Source organism: Carassius carassius, chromosome 17, assembly GCF_963082965.1.
Source record: "Carassius carassius chromosome 17, fCarCar2.1, whole genome shotgun sequence".
Lineage (NCBI taxonomy): Eukaryota > Metazoa > Chordata > Actinopteri > Cypriniformes > Cyprinidae > Carassius > Carassius carassius.
In genome coordinates this window covers 31,337,837-31,355,798 of record NC_081771.1, presented here as the reverse complement: position 1 = coordinate 31,355,798, position 17,962 = coordinate 31,337,837, and the positions used below count along the sequence as shown (strand labels likewise).

The window sequence follows — 17,962 nt, the reverse complement described above, 5'->3', positions numbered from 1 at the left end:
TATTTTGTTTGTCTGAAGTATTTTTATGTACTTGTTTACGGAAGTGTTCTTGCATGCATTCTCAAGTTTTAAGGAGGTGTTTTGTGCAGCGTAGTCCGGTCTTGTTTGTGAAAACAGAGAACAGCAACATCATTCTTTCTAAATTCACATGACTATTTGTTGATGTTCAGAGCCTGAACTCAGAGGTCAAAGAACAAACCGAGGAATCCACCCTTAGCTTAGCGGATCAGACCTGTTTATATACCAGTTCAAATATCAAAGATGGCAGCAATCCCGTCTGCTCTGCTCTGCTTCTTTTTCAGAGGGCCTGTTCTGTGATCTGCCAGAAAGCCTTTTGAGCTCTCAAGTATTTAAGCTGGCTAAAGCAGCTTTCATTGTTTGTTTTGGAATCAGCCATTTGGTGAGGACTTCCAATGTGGAGAACAATACAAACAGACAGAAAATGTGATGGCAAAAGGCATCTCAGCATTGTTTGTTTAAAAGAGTGTCATTATCCTTCCAAAAACTCGGATCGGTTGAACCCGGGCAACTGTTCTTCTTATAGGAATAAGACAATGTCCTCTTCATGTCACATTATCACAGAAACAAGCTGTTTCAGTTGGACAAGAACAACAAATGACATTGACAAATTGGCTTTTTCCCTTTGAAGCGTGAAAGTTCATGGAAAATAAAAACAACATACTGTCAAAGAAAAAACAGCAAATATACTGACCAGGTCATACCAGAAAAAAATTCCATGAGCCATAATTTCATTAAGACAATATTTTATTGTTTTTATGCATTAAATAAAGTCAGTACAACAAGAACTACCCATGTTTTATACTTAAAGTTGTACTTTTTTTTACCATTTAATAATTACATTTTTTCACATTACAGTAATGATAATGCTATATTTTTGCATGATTGTGTGCATAACTATTATGAAAATGTCACAATGCTAAAAGGAAAGAGATCTAGGTGATATTGATTTAAAAGTCCAGGAATCAGTAGACTCATTTACATTTAGTCATTAAGCAGACACTTTTATCCAAAGTGACTTACAAATTAGGACAATGGAAGCAATCAAAAGCAACAAAAAAGCAATAATATGCGAGTGTTATGACAAGTCTCAGTTAGCCTAATGCAGTACACTTATAGACTCATCTGAAGAATATATAATGTGACGTCAAGGACTTTCAAACAACCATATAGCAGTGGTTCTTGATGAGGTCCTGGTTGGGTTAGTATGACTCAGGTTTCTAGGACACTCTGATCTCTGTGCTGATCATCTCTTCAGGTCTTCATGTCTTAATGCATAATTCACTTTATGTGGCCTCAGGCGAGATATCTCTTCAGCGCTGTTGTTCTCTCTCACTGGCACCTGCAGAGCACAAATGAGACATTTCAACACGAATAATCCCGGTAGTCTGTTCTGACTTCCCTTGTCTATTACAGAGAACATTCATGCACATTTCTCTGGCCAAAAATGTTTATATATATATATATATATATATATATATATATATATATATATATTCATTTTAAAAGTTCTTGAAGAAGAAACTTATGTGTATCATAAATAAATTCTAAATTATACATTTTCCACTTAAAAATAAGCACTGTCTTTGTCACTAATATTACACATAGATTTTAGTTTTTTTCTTCATTGAGTTTTTTTGTTTTTCTAGATGCAACCTTATGTCAGTGAGGGCCAGACTATAGTATGTTGCAGTATAGCCAGCTGACCTGGCAGTTTTACTCTTCTTTGTCATATTCTTCTAGGACCCTGAGTTCACGTTTCTCTTTTGGCTTGTTCAGTGTTCGTATAAGACTTTTATTTGAGTCGGTTGGATCTGTAAAGCACGGCTTTGATGCTGATTAGAGACTGATTCTCCAATAATCCACCTCAGGCCAGAAGATTTACAGCGAGTTGACACTGCAGAAGATGGTTCAAATGTAGTGTCCATCCCTGACAGCAGAAACATTGGCAGGATCAGGAGTTTGCTTGTTGTGGAATCCCTCTCTGATCACAGCTTGTTTCGGAGAGTTATTCAACCGTTTTTTTTTCTATTGATCAGAAGGAAGCTGAAATTGGATTCTTTGCACTGTTTTGTACATTCTTTAATGCATTTGTTTGGATTGTTTAATTATTTATTGGTTTTGGTTTGTAGGTCACACATGCATGCTCTGTTGACTATCGCCTGTGTGTTCTTTTTTGCTTCATGCTTGCACAGCCATTGATGTGCTTGGGAATGTTTGTGTGTGTCCGTGTGCATGTGTGTATGAAATTACTTTTGCACTGAATAAATCTGGCTACCTGCAATCAACTCCCCTTCAAAACGTCCTCTCTCTCTCCTTGCGCTCTCTTTCTCTCTTCAGATCGCATGCGTGCGTATGTGTTTCTCTGCATGTCTAACTGCATGCTTTCATTGCTCTGTTAACATTCCTGTCAATATTCTCAAGAGATCAGTGACTAAAGTCAGCTCAGCCCATTCTCTAATCTCACCATGGCTGCTGGCATCGCTCACATTGCTCACGCCGGTCTGTTTTACTAGCCAGCAGAGACTTCTCAAACTTTCTTAACAATCTCTAACTGAGTGAAACTCTTGGCATCATGTCGTGACCATCCCTCATGTCCATGGGTAACATCATCCTCTCTATGCACATTGACTAACGTGGATTAATATGACGTCCCTGCAGGCATTCCTGCCCGACTAACAAACTTAACTCAATCCCAGAAGTCCAAACTCTGAGCTTATGTCTCAGAGATGATGATCAGTCCGGCAGCCTCTGGCCACGGACAGTACAGATCACACACCATAAGCACAATTTGCTCAGTGTTTACCTGACTTGAATCAATGAATTTTGCAATAGATATTGATTTACTGTTTCTGAAGCTCAGTAATATGTTCAAATTACAAAAGTTAAAAGTTATGTGGTTTAAAAAAATAACGCGGCCTAACCAATCATTGTTTTTGCCTTAACAAGCTAAATTTGTTTGTTTGTTTGTTTTTTTGTTTGTTTTGCATTGCATAACATAAAGAAGCTCTACCAACAGTGGAATTTCATTGGTTGAAAGTCTCATTCTACATATTTGATTAGCTGGGATTAGTTTTATCTTGCTGCACACATTATTTAACTTTCAGCGTGTACACATTTATCACATCACATAAATTTGCAGTATTTTCTTTGTAATGACATGGCCAAATAAACCATGTATACCGATAGAGAGAGATGACTGATTATTGTTGGAGTTTGGGTGATAGTTAGCACTCTTCTTTCCAGAAACTGCATTCAAGTCAAATAAATAATGAGCATTTGTAATCCCTCAGCCACATACTTTCCTCATTTATCTGCAATCATTGCCTGTGTGTGGAAATGAACAGGTAATGTTCGAATTTGGAATTAAGTTGGAGTCTGTCAGAAGTTTGTTTGTTTATCTGTGAAATATAGGCAGTAGACTGGCTGCAGAGCTCCCGTTAAACTCAGCTGTCGTCTGAAAACAGTTCCACTTTATATAAGGAGAGATATTATAAAAGATTGGTTTATTAGCGGGCTCTCCATGGACGTTCTCAGAAGGCTGTTTACCCATGAAGTCTACAGAAAATGCTCCTCGTTGTGGATAGCTCTGCAGATACACAGTGTGTTTGCTGTGTATTCAGTGGAAAGGATGATTTGGCTTTGGCTTCACACCAAATACATGTGTGTGAGGAGAGTCACAGTCTCCTAATTTAGATGCATTTTTTTGCAAAAAAAAAACTTGCCATGCCATAATTTAAATAAGGCATATAAAACTTTATAAATGACAGGCATTTGAATTCTGAGGAAATTCAGTGAAATCTGAGCCTTCAGAGTCTAAATGTCCCTGTTTATATCGATGAAATTCTAAAGGAAATGTGCATTGTACTGCTTAGCTATCAGTCACAGTGATGAGAATGTCTAAAGTTCAAATCTGTGACTTGACATTCACCTGTCCGCAGTCTCTTTGAGGTCCTGAGTGTCTGTCAACCCAAGATAGTGTGACAGAGAAATGTAGAAAAAAGCAATGCACACCTCAGTGCTACTGGACTAAAGCTTAAGAAATTATTTTATGACCACCATGATTGACTACCCTCTTCTTCTGCAGTATGTATGTATTTAGTATGTATTTGTCAAGCAAACAGAGTTAATTTGGTGATGTAATGGTGAATAGCTTTCGAGCGCTTTGACAGAAACTGAATTTAATAAGACAACAAGGAGACTCGACTGTAGAGACAAAAAAGGCCTATAGATGTATTTACGGTCAAAACAGATTCTTATATGGTATATGTTTAGTAGACTCTAAACATATACCCTATGGCTCTCAGCTCTGTTGCCTTGATTTAGCTTGTCATTTGTCTGTTCAGATTAATCATTAAGATATAGAGCTAATTCATATTTCATATCTCTTATATTTACAGTACAGTCACTCAAATACAGCCCTAGATGTCATTGGTTTATAGCCAGAGCCATTCCTGAAGCATATTCTCTGCCCTTCTGTATCTGTATTCTGCTTATAACATCATCTGCGCTCCTCCAACAGTCCGGCGAGTTCCACCACGTTTCTCAATCCCGCCTACCAATCACGATGTGATGCCAGGCGGCAGTGTGAACCTCACCTGCGTGGCGGTGGGCGCTCCCATGCCCTATGTGAAGTGGATGAAGGGGGAACAGGAACTCACCAAAGAAGAGGAGATGCCCATTGGCAGAAATGTGCTGGAGCTCACCAACATCCGGCAGTCGGCTAACTACACCTGTGTGGCTATGTCCTCTCTGGGCATGATCGACACCACGGCTCAGATCACCGTCAAAGGTAGGAGACACTTTAGATATAAGTCACACAAAATATACTTAAGGTTTGCACTTATATGAAAAGTATTCAATATTTGTGCTTAAATATAGTTAAAGATAGACTATCCTCTGTTGGCACTTGAGAAGTTGAGAAACTATCAACTTCTGTAACGAGCAATGCCAGTGACGCAACACCGATGGACCCACAATTCAGTTGGCCAACGCACGATATCATTCATTCAAAGTGCATAAGAATGCTAACATCGACACCCCGTGTAAATGTATAAATATTAATATAATTTTAAATAATAATTTTCAATTTTGATATTTTTTCAAATTTAATTTATTCCTGTCATGCAAAGTTGAATCTTCTGCATTATTACTTCAGTCTTCAGTTTCACATGATCCTTCAGAAATCATTCTAAATCGATACAAGAAACATGTATTCTTATTCTTATTAATCTTAATGTTGAAAACAGTTGTGCTGCTTAATATTTTGTGCATACTGTGAAATTTTTAATAGCATTTATTTGACATATAATTACTTTTTAATTTTATAAATGTCTTTACTGACTGATTTAATGCATCCTTACTAAATAAAAGTTATTTTTACTTTCAATCAATCAATAAAATCAATAACCCCAGTAATTCAAATTAGTTGTTAATTTGTTGGTTTGGCCAAAACATTAAAGGAAAAAAAACTATTTGTTTGTGTATCAGTTATACATACTACAATTGCAAAAAACATTTATATTAAAAAAGAAGCAATATTCCTAAAAGTAATGAAGTATGCTTGGTTACATTAATTTAAACGAATAAATTGCTTTTCTTAATCTTTGTCCCCGAGTGATCCATACAGCTAGTGCTGATATCAGTTGTGTACTTAAAGTCGCTGATTATCTCTGATAATCTAGACGGTAATAAACAAAGCTGCTCTAATCAAATTGGAGGCTGGGCCCAGAAACGTTGAGAGTGAAATCTCATCAATAACACACTCATGGGGATTTCCACCGATCCACAGACAGACGGCGCATGCAATCACCTCATCAATGTTTCATCAGAGCTGAAATGTGATGAGAAGATCTCTCTCCTCCTTTATTCCACCTTGACAGCGCGAACAGAATCTCTGAGCTCCGAATCATCATTAAGGGTTATTTTTAGGGCTTTGCGCAATAATGAATCCATTCAAAACATTTTATTGTCACAAATTTATTATGTTAAACTAGGGCTGGGCAAGTTAACGCATTATTAACGCATTAATTAACGCAGACAATTATTTATTGCGCGTTAATGCAGTTTTTTATTATTATTAAAAGTCTCTTTCTCACTGGCTCTGAATACACATACAGACAAATCACGGGTCACAGGAGGGGATTCTCCCGATCAAAATATTTAGGCTAAGCATCAACATTCATCAACCACTGTCCACTGTTATTTTTAACAGAAAAGATTGCAACGAGCTCGTAATCATGACTTTATAAGTTGGAAATAGGAAGTTTCCGATAGCACCTGAAGACAGCAGAGAAGCGCACTCGCTCAACACAGTGGAGTGAATCGTTTGGTTAACTTTGTGGTTTATTATTTTGAGTCATAATCTTTTAAGCAATATATTGTGAGAGGGACGTGTGTTACCGCGTCCCTCTCACAATATATTGCTTAACAGATTTATCGCTTTTGCCGCTCAGAAATATTCACGCAATCATGCAGCACGTATCAGAAGATCTGCACTCCGGTGTGGTTAGTGCTCAAACTCACTGATCTATCTATAACTGAACCGAGCTCTTGCCCACCTCTTCCAACCGAGCCAGGTACTGCTAAAGAGAGAGATCAAACTAGTAAAACGAACCAGGCTTTGAGGGACAAATGCGCTCCGACACGGTTAAGATTGCCTAGTGTGAGCACACCCTAATTATTCTCCCACATCCCGCACACACGAGTCTCTACCCACCCATTAAGTATTGTCCCTCGCCGCACTCTGCTGCGATGGGTCCCGCGATCATGCAGGTCTCTAATAGGAAGGTGCCTGTTATAATGTTATGATCGAGGCTCTGGACTCTGAGCATAAGTTGTATTTCTATAACAAACTATAAAATATTTTCTATAAAAACGTTAATGTCCTGGCAGTGACATAGACCAGAATACCATACAACCCTGGGAATGAGTTCTTGAAGTCTAGCTAGTAAGCACAACTCAATGTCACTTTTAACAACTCACTCTAAACAATATACGTAGAACACAATAACAACCACATAGTAACTCACTCTAAATCACTCAGAAAACTTTAGCTACAGCATAGCAACACCCTGGCAACCACTAGCAACAACATGGTATCCAGGGCTGGGTGGTAACTGATTGCATGTAATCTGGATCAGATTCCAAAAATTAAGTACTTGTAATTAAATTTTATTACATTTTAAGTTACTTAGACTAAAATAACTTTTTTTCATGTGATTACTTTTCATTTCATGATTATATATTATTCACACAATAGTGATAAATTATTCATAATTTATTGATCCTCAATAATTTCAATATTTTATGTACATGTAATGCAGGGATTCCCAAACATTAGCTTTTCATTAAACTCACAATTCTCTCACAAACCCCAGTTTGGGAAACCTTGACGTAATGTTTAAAGCACTTTGTGTTGTTAATAACAATGAATGGAATATATTCTCTTCCTCTTTGTATTTTATGTCAATATGGTACAAGATTATCCTCTTTAAATCAATGCGATAAACGAGCTAGTTCAAAAGTAATCTAAAAGTCATCAAAAATAGTGTAATGTCACAAAAATGTGTCATGTCATGGATTATGTAACTGACTATATAATTTTTGTCATGTAACTTGGAATCAGTACCAGACTTTGTATATATCTACCCAGCACTGATTACTGTACTGTATCAGTTTGTAAATGTGCGCTACTCTGAGCTCTTCATTAGTCAGTGCATCAGCAAGCATTTACTAGTGTATCTAGGGAAGTGTTAAAAATAGGGGATTTAGAGAAGGAGTCAAAGAGAATTCCAGCTCAATTCTGGCAAATATTGTTACAACATTAGCATTGATTAAAGCTTATTTTGTGTACCTGGCATTGCAGCGTTTTTTTTTTTTTTTTTTCTCACTGCCATTTTCCGTCATGCGATATCATGTTAGCTGAGGTTAATATCATGTGTTTGGGGATTTCTTGGCCTATAGCAGCTGTGGCTCTTTAAGCCTCCTAATGCACGGCCACAGGCTTCACTGGATTTTTCTATCCATTTCCACACTGCTGCTGCTTATTCAAGCTGATCTGTTTAGATTCTGACAGCCGTCCAATCGCATATAGCACAAAAGTTGTTTAGAGTCGATTTCAGAAGCTATTTGATGACAATGCAGGCATTTTTTTCCCGCCTGTGGAAATAGAGTAAGCTGATTGAACTTGTCTGAAACAGACACAGAATAATCATAATAGCAATGTTTAACACAGCACAATTTGCTGTTTTGATGTCAAATGCCAGATTATTAGCATTAGGGATGTAATGAATCACAATTCAAATCGATTCATTTTTTTTTTTACAAAATGAGATTTAAGACAAATTATAAATTAAATGTGTGCTTCTATTATTGCTTAGACAAAATGCTGCTCTGTGCGCTTTCCATATCAAATTAAAGGCAATTTGCATTTTAATCATGATTCAAACAAAGATGCTGCATACATGCACCATGAGCGGTTTTTAATCTAAGTTACATTGTAGAATTTTGAAATTTGAAGCAAACAGAATTTTTTAACTTTAGTTTTGTGAAACTATGCATAAAAAATATCTGCATGAAACAGAAACAGCAGATGAGCTGAACGAGACGCAGATTCACTCTCTGCCAGCAGGTGGAGCTTAAAGTGTTTCCTTGGTTTCCGCTGTAAACAAAGCAGCGCTGCACTTATGAACTTTAATATGCTTTATACAGAGGAGAGATGAAAAGAAAAAATACCATCTAAACTTTTCTAAAGACAGTAAGTTCCCTTCAGACATACCTTCATATAATTTCCTACACCTAATTGAATCGTGATTTGTTTAGCATCTCAGCCTAATTGAATTGTCACTTATTTGAATCGATTTTTAACCGGCTCGCGGTTAATCGTTACATCCCTAATTAGCATGTATGTAAACTGAGAAATGTCACGGATATATTTGCATTCGTTTCGCATATGTTAGCATGTCAAAACGTGGTTTAGTAGCAAATGCACTGAGAAAATACATTTCAAACAGCTTTTTCATGTTAAATAACAAAATACACACAAAAAAAGTCTGCGTGGTTTGTTTTTGTCCGTTATCTAACATCTAAACCAGTGTTATTTTTGTATTATTGCCAACATTTCTAAATTCTCTTTTTTTAAAGTATGTTTAAAGGGTACATAACATACATGGTTTCACCTAATCTCATGTTAATCTTGAGTACCTATAGAGTAGTACTGTATCCTTCATATATCCAAAATGTCTTTATTTTTATCATATTTATAAAACAAAAATACAGCTTTCTGATTCTTTCCGGAAAAAGCCGAGCTCCTGGAGGCGTGCCGTGGGCGGAGCTATAATACTGATGTTTTGTGTTGTTTCCATTAACATATATTCACTTATGTGCTGATTTCCAACAAAAGACAGAAATCTGATGCAATTGTACTTACATGAATGGGGTCTTTTATCACAGGGACGGCTCCATGTTTTAATAGCAAACGATGTGCAAATCAAATCATTACACTTTATTGTGTAATGACCTTGCATTAATACAGCTCTGTTAGCACTGGGATGTTGACCACTGTAATTGTTCAAACTCAGAATTTTTTTGGAAATTAATTTTAAGTCCTTGAAATAATTTGACAGCACACTGTGTTTTAAATAAGAATGTAATTGGAAATTAATCTGTGGACAAATACTACTGCTGAATAAACCAAATTATGCATTTCTGTTGTGTTTTAGATATACTGTGATTGAGTCTAATTGGTTGTTAAAATGAAGTGCACTGAGCTGTGCTGCTGTCAGTAAACACTAATTAATGAAAGAAAACACATCACACTGTTCTTTTGGGTCACTTTAGATGTTCATGCTCAATCCTATCCTAGTACTTCACAATCCTGATGGTCAGGAGACTAAATATATATGTTTCTTTTGCATTCTTAGCTCTGCCCCGTCCTCCGACCTCTCTGATCGTCACAGAAACCACTGCCACCAGTGTAACTCTAACATGGGATTCTGGTAACCCCGAACCCTTATCCTACTATGTGATTCAGTACCGGGCCAAAGTCTCAGACAACGGCTTCCAGGAAGTGGACGGAGTAGCCTCCACCCGCTACAGCATCGGTGGCTTGAGCCCATACTCTGAGTATGAATTCCGCATCATGGCGGTCAATAACATCGGCCGCGGGCCGCCCAGCGGGGCAGTGGAGACCCGCACCAGTGAACAGGCACCCTCGTCTCCTCCGCTGCGTGTTCAGGCGCGGATGCTGAGTGCCACGACCATGCTGGTGCAGTGGGAACCTCCTGAGGAGCCCAACGGACAGATACGAGGATATCGAGTGTACTACACGTCCGACATGCACTTCCCGCTCAGCACATGGCAGAAACACAACACAGAGGACAGCAGCCTGACCACTATCTCCGGCCTGGTACCTGACATCACGTACGGCCTGCGCGTGCTGGCGTTCACCTCCATGGGAGACGGGCCACCCTCAGACATTCTGCATGTTAAAACACAGCAAGGAGGTGAGATGTGTTCCCATGTAATTTATTGTTCAATAAAAGCACGATATCAATATCAGTGTTATTTTAGTATTACTTTTACACATTTTTTTTTTAATTAGCTCTTATTTTCTATTTTCTAAATATTACTTATAAATATTAATATTAAATATTAATATTAAATATTAATATTATTAATATTTATTTTCTAAATATTACTTCTTAGATTGAATTTATTTTTATTTCATTTAGTGCTTTAACAAACTTATTTCTGTTAGTTGATAAGGCAACAGTTCTCATTTTATTTATTTATTTTAACTTTATTTTTTTTTATTTTTTTTTTTTTAGCTTTGTTAACAAATATTTTTATAGTTTTAGTTAAAAAAAAATGTGCTGAGAAAAGAAAGATCATTCTGAGACATTGCAAAAATAAGATTATTGAAAGACATTGCAAAAGATAGCTTCAAAAGTCAATAGAATGTGTGATTTAAGTGTATAGTAGGACAAACTCTGTTTCTGACTGCAGTGCCAGCACAGCCCACTGGTTTTGAAGCAGAGGCCGAGCTGGACACCCGGATCATGCTGTCATGGCTGTGGCCCGTTCAGGATCAGATCACCAAATATGAGCTCACATACTGGGAGGCTGACTCTGACAACAAGGTAACAGCTAAGATCCCTGAATCTCAACTATATATATATCAACTCTCTATATATTTATTTTTATTTAAAAAAACACGTTTATTAACGTTGTTGTGCTTTTATCGTTTTTTATTTATATTGTTTTATATGTTTTAATATTTATTTGAAATTTTTTAAACATACTTTTTTAAGAATTTTTTTTCCCCTAAGTTTTCAAAGTTTTATTTAACAGTAACAACATTGCATATTATAGATCAGTTTATTTCATACTGCGTACAATTCCACATATATTTTTTACAAAGTATGTACTGTTGTATGCAGTATGCACTTGTACTCTAACTGTATTAGTTTACTAATGATGCATTCTGAACAGCCTGTGTGTGCCTCTTATCCATCACAGCACCATGTCATCTTTAACCCAGCTGGTTCGTATGCTGTTGAAGGCCTGAAGCCAGACACACTCTACAAGTTTACTCTAGCCGCGCGCTCTGAGATGGGACTCGGAGTGTACACACAGCCCATAGAGGCCCGGACGGCCCAGTCCAGTAAGTGCCAGCTGTTCACTAACTCAAACTATGACAATTTCTTAGCCGCTCATTACTGGCCCAGTCACTCGTCTGAAGATTGTTAATAAGGTACGTTATCAGCTTTCCATTTGTTTCTAGTTGTGTTTTCTTAACCATACTCTGCCGTATCACTCACTTAAAACAAATGAAACATTCAGTGCAAGTGTTTACAAATAAAATGCAAAGATTTGACCATCAAAAGCACAAACATGTAATCTTGAAATATTTGCTACAGTGTTAGACAGAATGCATTTAATTAAAGATACATTAATTAAACAGTACAAGTGGCTTCAGTGGAAAAAAATAAAATGCCATAAAAGTGTAGATTAAAATATCTCTAATGTTATCTATCTCGCCTTATCGCCATACAAAGGACCCTGTGTTTTCCAGAGCAGAGCAGAGCAGCACTGGCGTCTGTTTCATGCACAGCGCTTCAGCTGCATCACAGCAGCTTTTTGAGCTTCATACGCACAGGAGGTTGTGGTTTGTGGTTCAGAGGTCTGTGTAGAGCTGCAGTGACCGTGGAGTGCGACACGCGCTGATTGTTTCTGTTCTCGTGGCGTCAGAATGACGCAGTCAGTACGACTTAATCTCTGTCCTCATCTTCCTCCGGCTCCAGAGATATGGACTAAAGCTGAGATATTTATGACAGCTCCTCCAAGAGATCTCCTGCTATTCAGAGCTATTTGTTAGACATGTCAGCTTTGAGAGGTTTGATCTAAGCCGCGGCTTGGTTCCCATAGAAACACTGGCTTTTTCTTTACGTCTCTGAGTCTGTTTTTTTGTCCTAGTGTCTTTGAGTCACTGTCCTTAAAGACCTGAGACACCAAAATTCCTCTGTCTTTTTCTGTCTCTATAACTCTGTGCCAGATGTTAACCCAACTTTAATGGTATAGTGACTCATTTGAAACACTTTACATACAGTAGGCTTCTGAACACAAAAGGAAGATTTTGAATGTAGAAGGTAACTCACATCTATTTACATAGCACTTCACACTGATTCAAAGCAGCTTCACATTAAGACAGCAGTTTTAATGCTGTAAGCGGTGATATTGTCATTATTCAGCTTAATTCTGTTCAAATTTTGTTTTTATTTGAGTGCAGTTAAATATAATAATATTTCGGAGTATTAATCATCTTTAAACCGTGTTTGTCATCTTTCAAAAGGAGAAAAATGTCCCTATGACTCAAATACTTGATGTTTTTGCTTAATAAGCAGCAGAAGAGCAGCTTGAACACTTAAAAGTTGGCATAAAACAGAAACTCTGATAATGTCTTCCTTATTGTAGGCTTCTCAAAAAAAATAATAATAATAAATTAGGATGGGACTTTTGTCCATCAGGAATTGTTTGGATCATTGCCATTTGCTAATGGCTGCTTAAAAAAAAATTGTGCATAGATAAATTAAACAATAAATTAAACACAAAAAATAAACAATGCAATACCCCCCCCCCCCCCAAAAAATAATAATAAGTATAGTCCATTTTGATTTCAGTTGCTTACAAAATAAAAATAAAAAATCTCCTTGTTTAAAGGACATGAAAAACACAACAAATCCTGTAAAATCCTGTCTAGGTAGGCACGTCACTAGCCTTTCTTTTTTTAGCCCTTTCACACCTTTTTATAGCTTTCTCTCACCATTAATGTACCTTTCCTCTCACTTCATTCTCTCTCCTTACCATCTGCTCCATTTCTTGCTGTCTTTAATATTTTTCATCACTTTTTTTCTTGTTTTTTTTCCTCCTCACTGACCAGTTTCTCTCTTCTCTATATTTAGTTTCTTCACTTTTCTCTTTTCCTCTTGTATTTAATTCACACTTTCCTCGGCTCCAGGTGACATATACACTTGCTCTCTTTCTTTTTCCTCACACTCCATTCTCTCTCATAACCGTGTGCTTATTTTCTCATTTGCCTGTATTTATTCTTTTTCTCACTAGTTTTTCTTCTTCTCAACTCCCACTTGAATTTCAGATGTGTCCAGTGTCTCTCGCTTCTGTCTCCGTTTAATCTTGTTTTCTCACCCATTTCTCCCACCTTTTTCCACACTTTCTTTCTCTTGTCTTTTCTCTCCTTATTTCCTCTCCAGGTTTCTTCACTCCACAGGCGTCAACCATCATATTCTCCACTCACAAACATGTTTCTTGTGCTTCTGTGTGGAGTCTTATTTTACATATTTTTTTCCTCTGAAGCCATTTTCCTCCTGCTCTGCTGCACACAAATGGTACACCATCATTGTTATCATTCATAAAATCCCATTCCCAATTCGTTTGCCGTGTTCTCATGGATGGGATAGACAGGAGCGGTGGGATTTTCTGTGATTTTAAAACTAAATCGATAGAGCATCTCAGACACTAGACAGGCCATCAATCACATCAATTACATGTCTAGCCAAAGACAGTGTGTCAGACAGAATGGATCTGTTATCTCTGTCATACTAACACAGATACAGTGTAGAAGTGAGCCATCAATCTCTGCTTTCACCACAAAACACAATATTTAGACTACAGTATGTGCAGACTTTAAAAAGTAATAATGCAGCATTCGCTCTTATAAACAGAGTTTCCTAAAATTGTTTTAAATCTTGACGATGGAGAAGAAACTTTTAAAATGCAGTCATTTATAAGACTATATTATATTGGTGTGTAAAGCAGTGATTCTTAACTACAAGGACTTAAATGGGTTCCAGATTTTGTTAACTTTAGAACAGCACAAAATAGATGAATTGTAATTAATCTCATGTTTTGTTTAGTTTTCAAATAAATCGAATTTTTGCAAGTCTTAAAGTTTTGAGTATCACTGCTTTAAAGACCACAGTAAGGCTTCGCTTCTCATCTTCTAACAGACATACACTACTATTAAAGTTTGAGGTTGGTAAGAAAGAAAGAAGAAAGAAGTCTTTTCTGCTCACCAAGGCTACTATTATTGGATTAAAATACAGTAAGAACTGTAAAATCATGAAATATTATTACAATTTAAATCAACTGTTTTCTATTTTCTAAAGTACATTTTATGCAAATTATACCCATGATGCAAAGCTGAATTTTCAGCATCATTGCTCCAGTCTTCAGTCACATGATTCTTCAGAAATCATTCTCATATGCTGATTTGCTGCTCATTTCCGATTGTTTAAAACAGTTGTACTGATTTCATATTTGTGTGGAAACCAGAATACATTTTGATGAATAGAAATATAATTTTTGTGTATCATTGTAAAATTCTTTACTTTCACTTAAGATCACTTTAAAGCATTCTTGCTAAATAAAATTAGTATTCTTTACACACACACACACACACACATACACAACAAAACTCACTGACCCCAAACTTTTGAACAGTATCAAAGGATGACTAAATAGTCTATTTGAAATCCTCCAAAATGAGTTTTCATGGTGTATGATTATACTTATTTCTATATGTTTTTGTTTGTTTACTGTATTTGTCACCTTGATGTTCTTTGCTAGCTGGTTGCATAAACTTGCATACAAGTTAGTCATAACTTAAAATCAGTTACATAAAAAAAGATAGACTGATCTAATTTGAATCTGAAAAGTAAGACAGATTACCCCTTGGCAAACTACTTGTTAGACACACAGATGCTAAGTTTATGCAACAGTCCCAGCTCATGTGTTCCTGCACCCCTTTCCAGCCCCATCCGCCCCCCCACAGGAAGTGCACCTGATCAGTCTCAGCTCCACCAGCATCAAGGTGAGTTGGGAGGCTCCTCCGGCCGCCAGTCGCCATGGAAACATCGTCAGGTACTCTCTGGCCTATCAGGCGGAGTCGGGCGAGGACCAGCAGCGTCACGAGGTCAAGGACATCCCCGCGGATGTGTCCAGCTACGTGCTGGAGGGGCTAGAGAAGTGGACAGAGTACGTGGTGTGGGTCAAAGCGCACACAGATGTGGGGCCCGGCCCGGAGAGCAGCAGCACCCGCGTCAGAACCAAAGAGGATGGTAATGCTCGGCTCACGGGTGCTCCAGACCTGCTCTCGGCATCTTCTAACTCACCAGCACTAACTCCTCGCTACGGGTTTCCTGAGAGAACGGCATGAATCCACTCCTCCCTGTGTCATTCTCTCTCTTTCTTCTGTTACGCTGGAGTTTCTGCCTGCTGTTCCTCACTCTTCTGTTATTAATGTGGTGCAGCAGACACAGGAGAGCAGAATCTGGTCTCTCGTCTCTATAGTGGAGGGAAAGTTCAGGACAGCGCTGGTGTTTTGTTCTGTGAGTCAGTCTTTGCTGTGCGATGAAAAGACTCGGAGGGTTTCGGTGGGGTTCACACGGCACATCGAGACGCACACCTACACAAACCTTTATTTAGAGAAGGTTCTTATAGATGTAACTAAAACAAGTGTTACTATTACTGTTACCCATAGTTAATATCAAATGGGTGGAAAAATTCCACAGACTTACACAACTGTTCAAAAGGCTGCATTTATTTGATCAAAATACAGTAAAATATTAATATTATTTGAAATTATTACAATTTAAAATAACTATTTTCTATGTGAATATACTGTAAAACACAGTATATTATATATGCTGTGATCAAATCTGTATTTTCAGCATCATTCCTCCAGTCTTCAGTGTCACATGATCATTAGAAATCATTCTAATATGATGATTTGCTGCTCCAGATACATTTCTGATTATTATCAATGTTGGAAAAAGTCATGCTGCATTTTTTTTTCTTTGTGTGCATAGAAAGTTCAAAAGAACCATTTTTATTTGAGATAATTTTTTGTTACATCATTGTCTTCACTGTCACTTTTCCTTGCTGAGTAAAACTAGTAATTATTAAAAAAAAAAAACAATTAAACCATAGTGACCCCAAAATTTTAAATGGTAGTGTACATTGAAGGAAAAAACAGATTCATATTTAGAATAGAATATCACAAGATTAGATCTGGGCCAGTGAGTATCCACTTAGCAACTTCCCTGAGCACTCTGACAGCCGCTTAGCCCATGACATCCTAGAGTCTTAGCAGTGAGTTTTGCATGAGCAAACAGCATGTAAAAATACTCAGTGCATTTGTGTGTGTGTCCATATGTGGGGCTCATTTAATGCTGCACATTTCTGTCTCCACTGGGTTCAGCAGTTTGATTGACAGGTGAAAGCCGGAAGTACATGTCCCTTGTCTGTTAATCCTGTCAATCAAATGGCACACTCTCTTTCTGATATCCCATCTCCCCTCTTCTCTCTTTGTATTTCTCTTTGTCCTGGAGGCAAGGTTTGTTTTTTGTTTTTTGTTTTTTGTTTTTTTACCAGTGCTGCTTGCAGTGGCATTCTCTCTACTTTAAGCAAATGCTGCCTTTTCAGTTTCATTTTAACCCGTCACATGCAGCCCTGGTAAAATCAGCCTTTTTGATTTGTAACAGGATAAACACTAATTTGATTCATTTCATCTTTCCCAGAACACATGCAATATGGCATTAATGTTGTGTGCCTTAAATTTGCATTAATAAAGTGGCACACCATAATAAAAAAATGTAAATAAATAATAAATAGTGGTGGTAATTGATATCGCAATTAATCAGTCTAATCACATTATTCCTTATTCTTTATTCAGAACATAAATGTTTTTATTCAGCAAGGATGCATTAAATTGATCAAATACGACATGCATTTATGTTACAGAATGATTCGTTTTTAAATAAATGTTTGTTCTTTTAAACTATTCACCAAAAAATCCTTAAAATGTATGAGTTTCCACAGAAGCAGCACAACTGTTTTCAACATTGATAATAATAAGTTTATTAGAATGATTTCTGAAGGATCATGTGACACTGAAGACTGGAGTAATAATCATGCTGAAAAATCAGCTTTGACAATGGCAATAAATTATATTTGAAATTATATTCACAAAGAAAATAGTTACTTTGCATTGTAATAATATTTCAAAATATTACTGTCATTTTAGTGTGCAGCCTTGGTGAGCAGAAGAGACTTCTCTCAAAAACATCAAAAGATCTTACCATCCCCAAACTGTTGACCAGTGTAGTATTGATGGGTGATTGCTCTGGTGCTGATATATACACTGCTGGAGAGCTCTGGGTGGTTATTTCTGTCCTATTCTGGTCTCTAGATATGGCTTGAATCTTTCCTGCAATGTAAGTCTGTGGAATATTTTACTGTCTGCAGAGCAAAAAAAGACTGATTGCTTAAAATAATAGAATACTTTATGTAAGGCTATATTGAACCAAGCAAGAGCAATAGTGATAGTGATGCTAAGCTTAGCAAGGAATAAAACTCTGAAGGA

The 17,962-nt window shown here is 37.1% G+C and overlaps 1 protein-coding gene across 5 annotated transcripts in view; it reads left to right on the top strand.

Annotated features, from left to right (window-relative positions):
• Positions 1-17,962, top strand: part of LOC132090940 (receptor-type tyrosine-protein phosphatase F-like) — a 219,516-nt gene that overhangs the window by 140,342 nt on the left and 61,212 nt on the right. For 3 of the 5 annotated variants that reach the window (XM_059497709.1, XM_059497708.1, XM_059497707.1), the window contains 5 exons: positions 4,541-4,810; positions 9,942-10,523; positions 11,026-11,159; positions 11,539-11,683; positions 15,351-15,656. In XM_059497709.1, the coding sequence (XP_059353692.1) occupies positions 4,541-4,810; positions 9,942-10,523; positions 11,026-11,159; positions 11,539-11,683; positions 15,351-15,656 (1,437 nt within the window). The remainder of the gene's footprint in view (positions 1-4,540; positions 4,811-9,941; positions 10,524-11,025; positions 11,160-11,538; positions 11,684-15,350; positions 15,657-17,962) is intronic. The other 2 variants (XM_059497711.1, XM_059497710.1) reach the window with 1 other exon arrangement.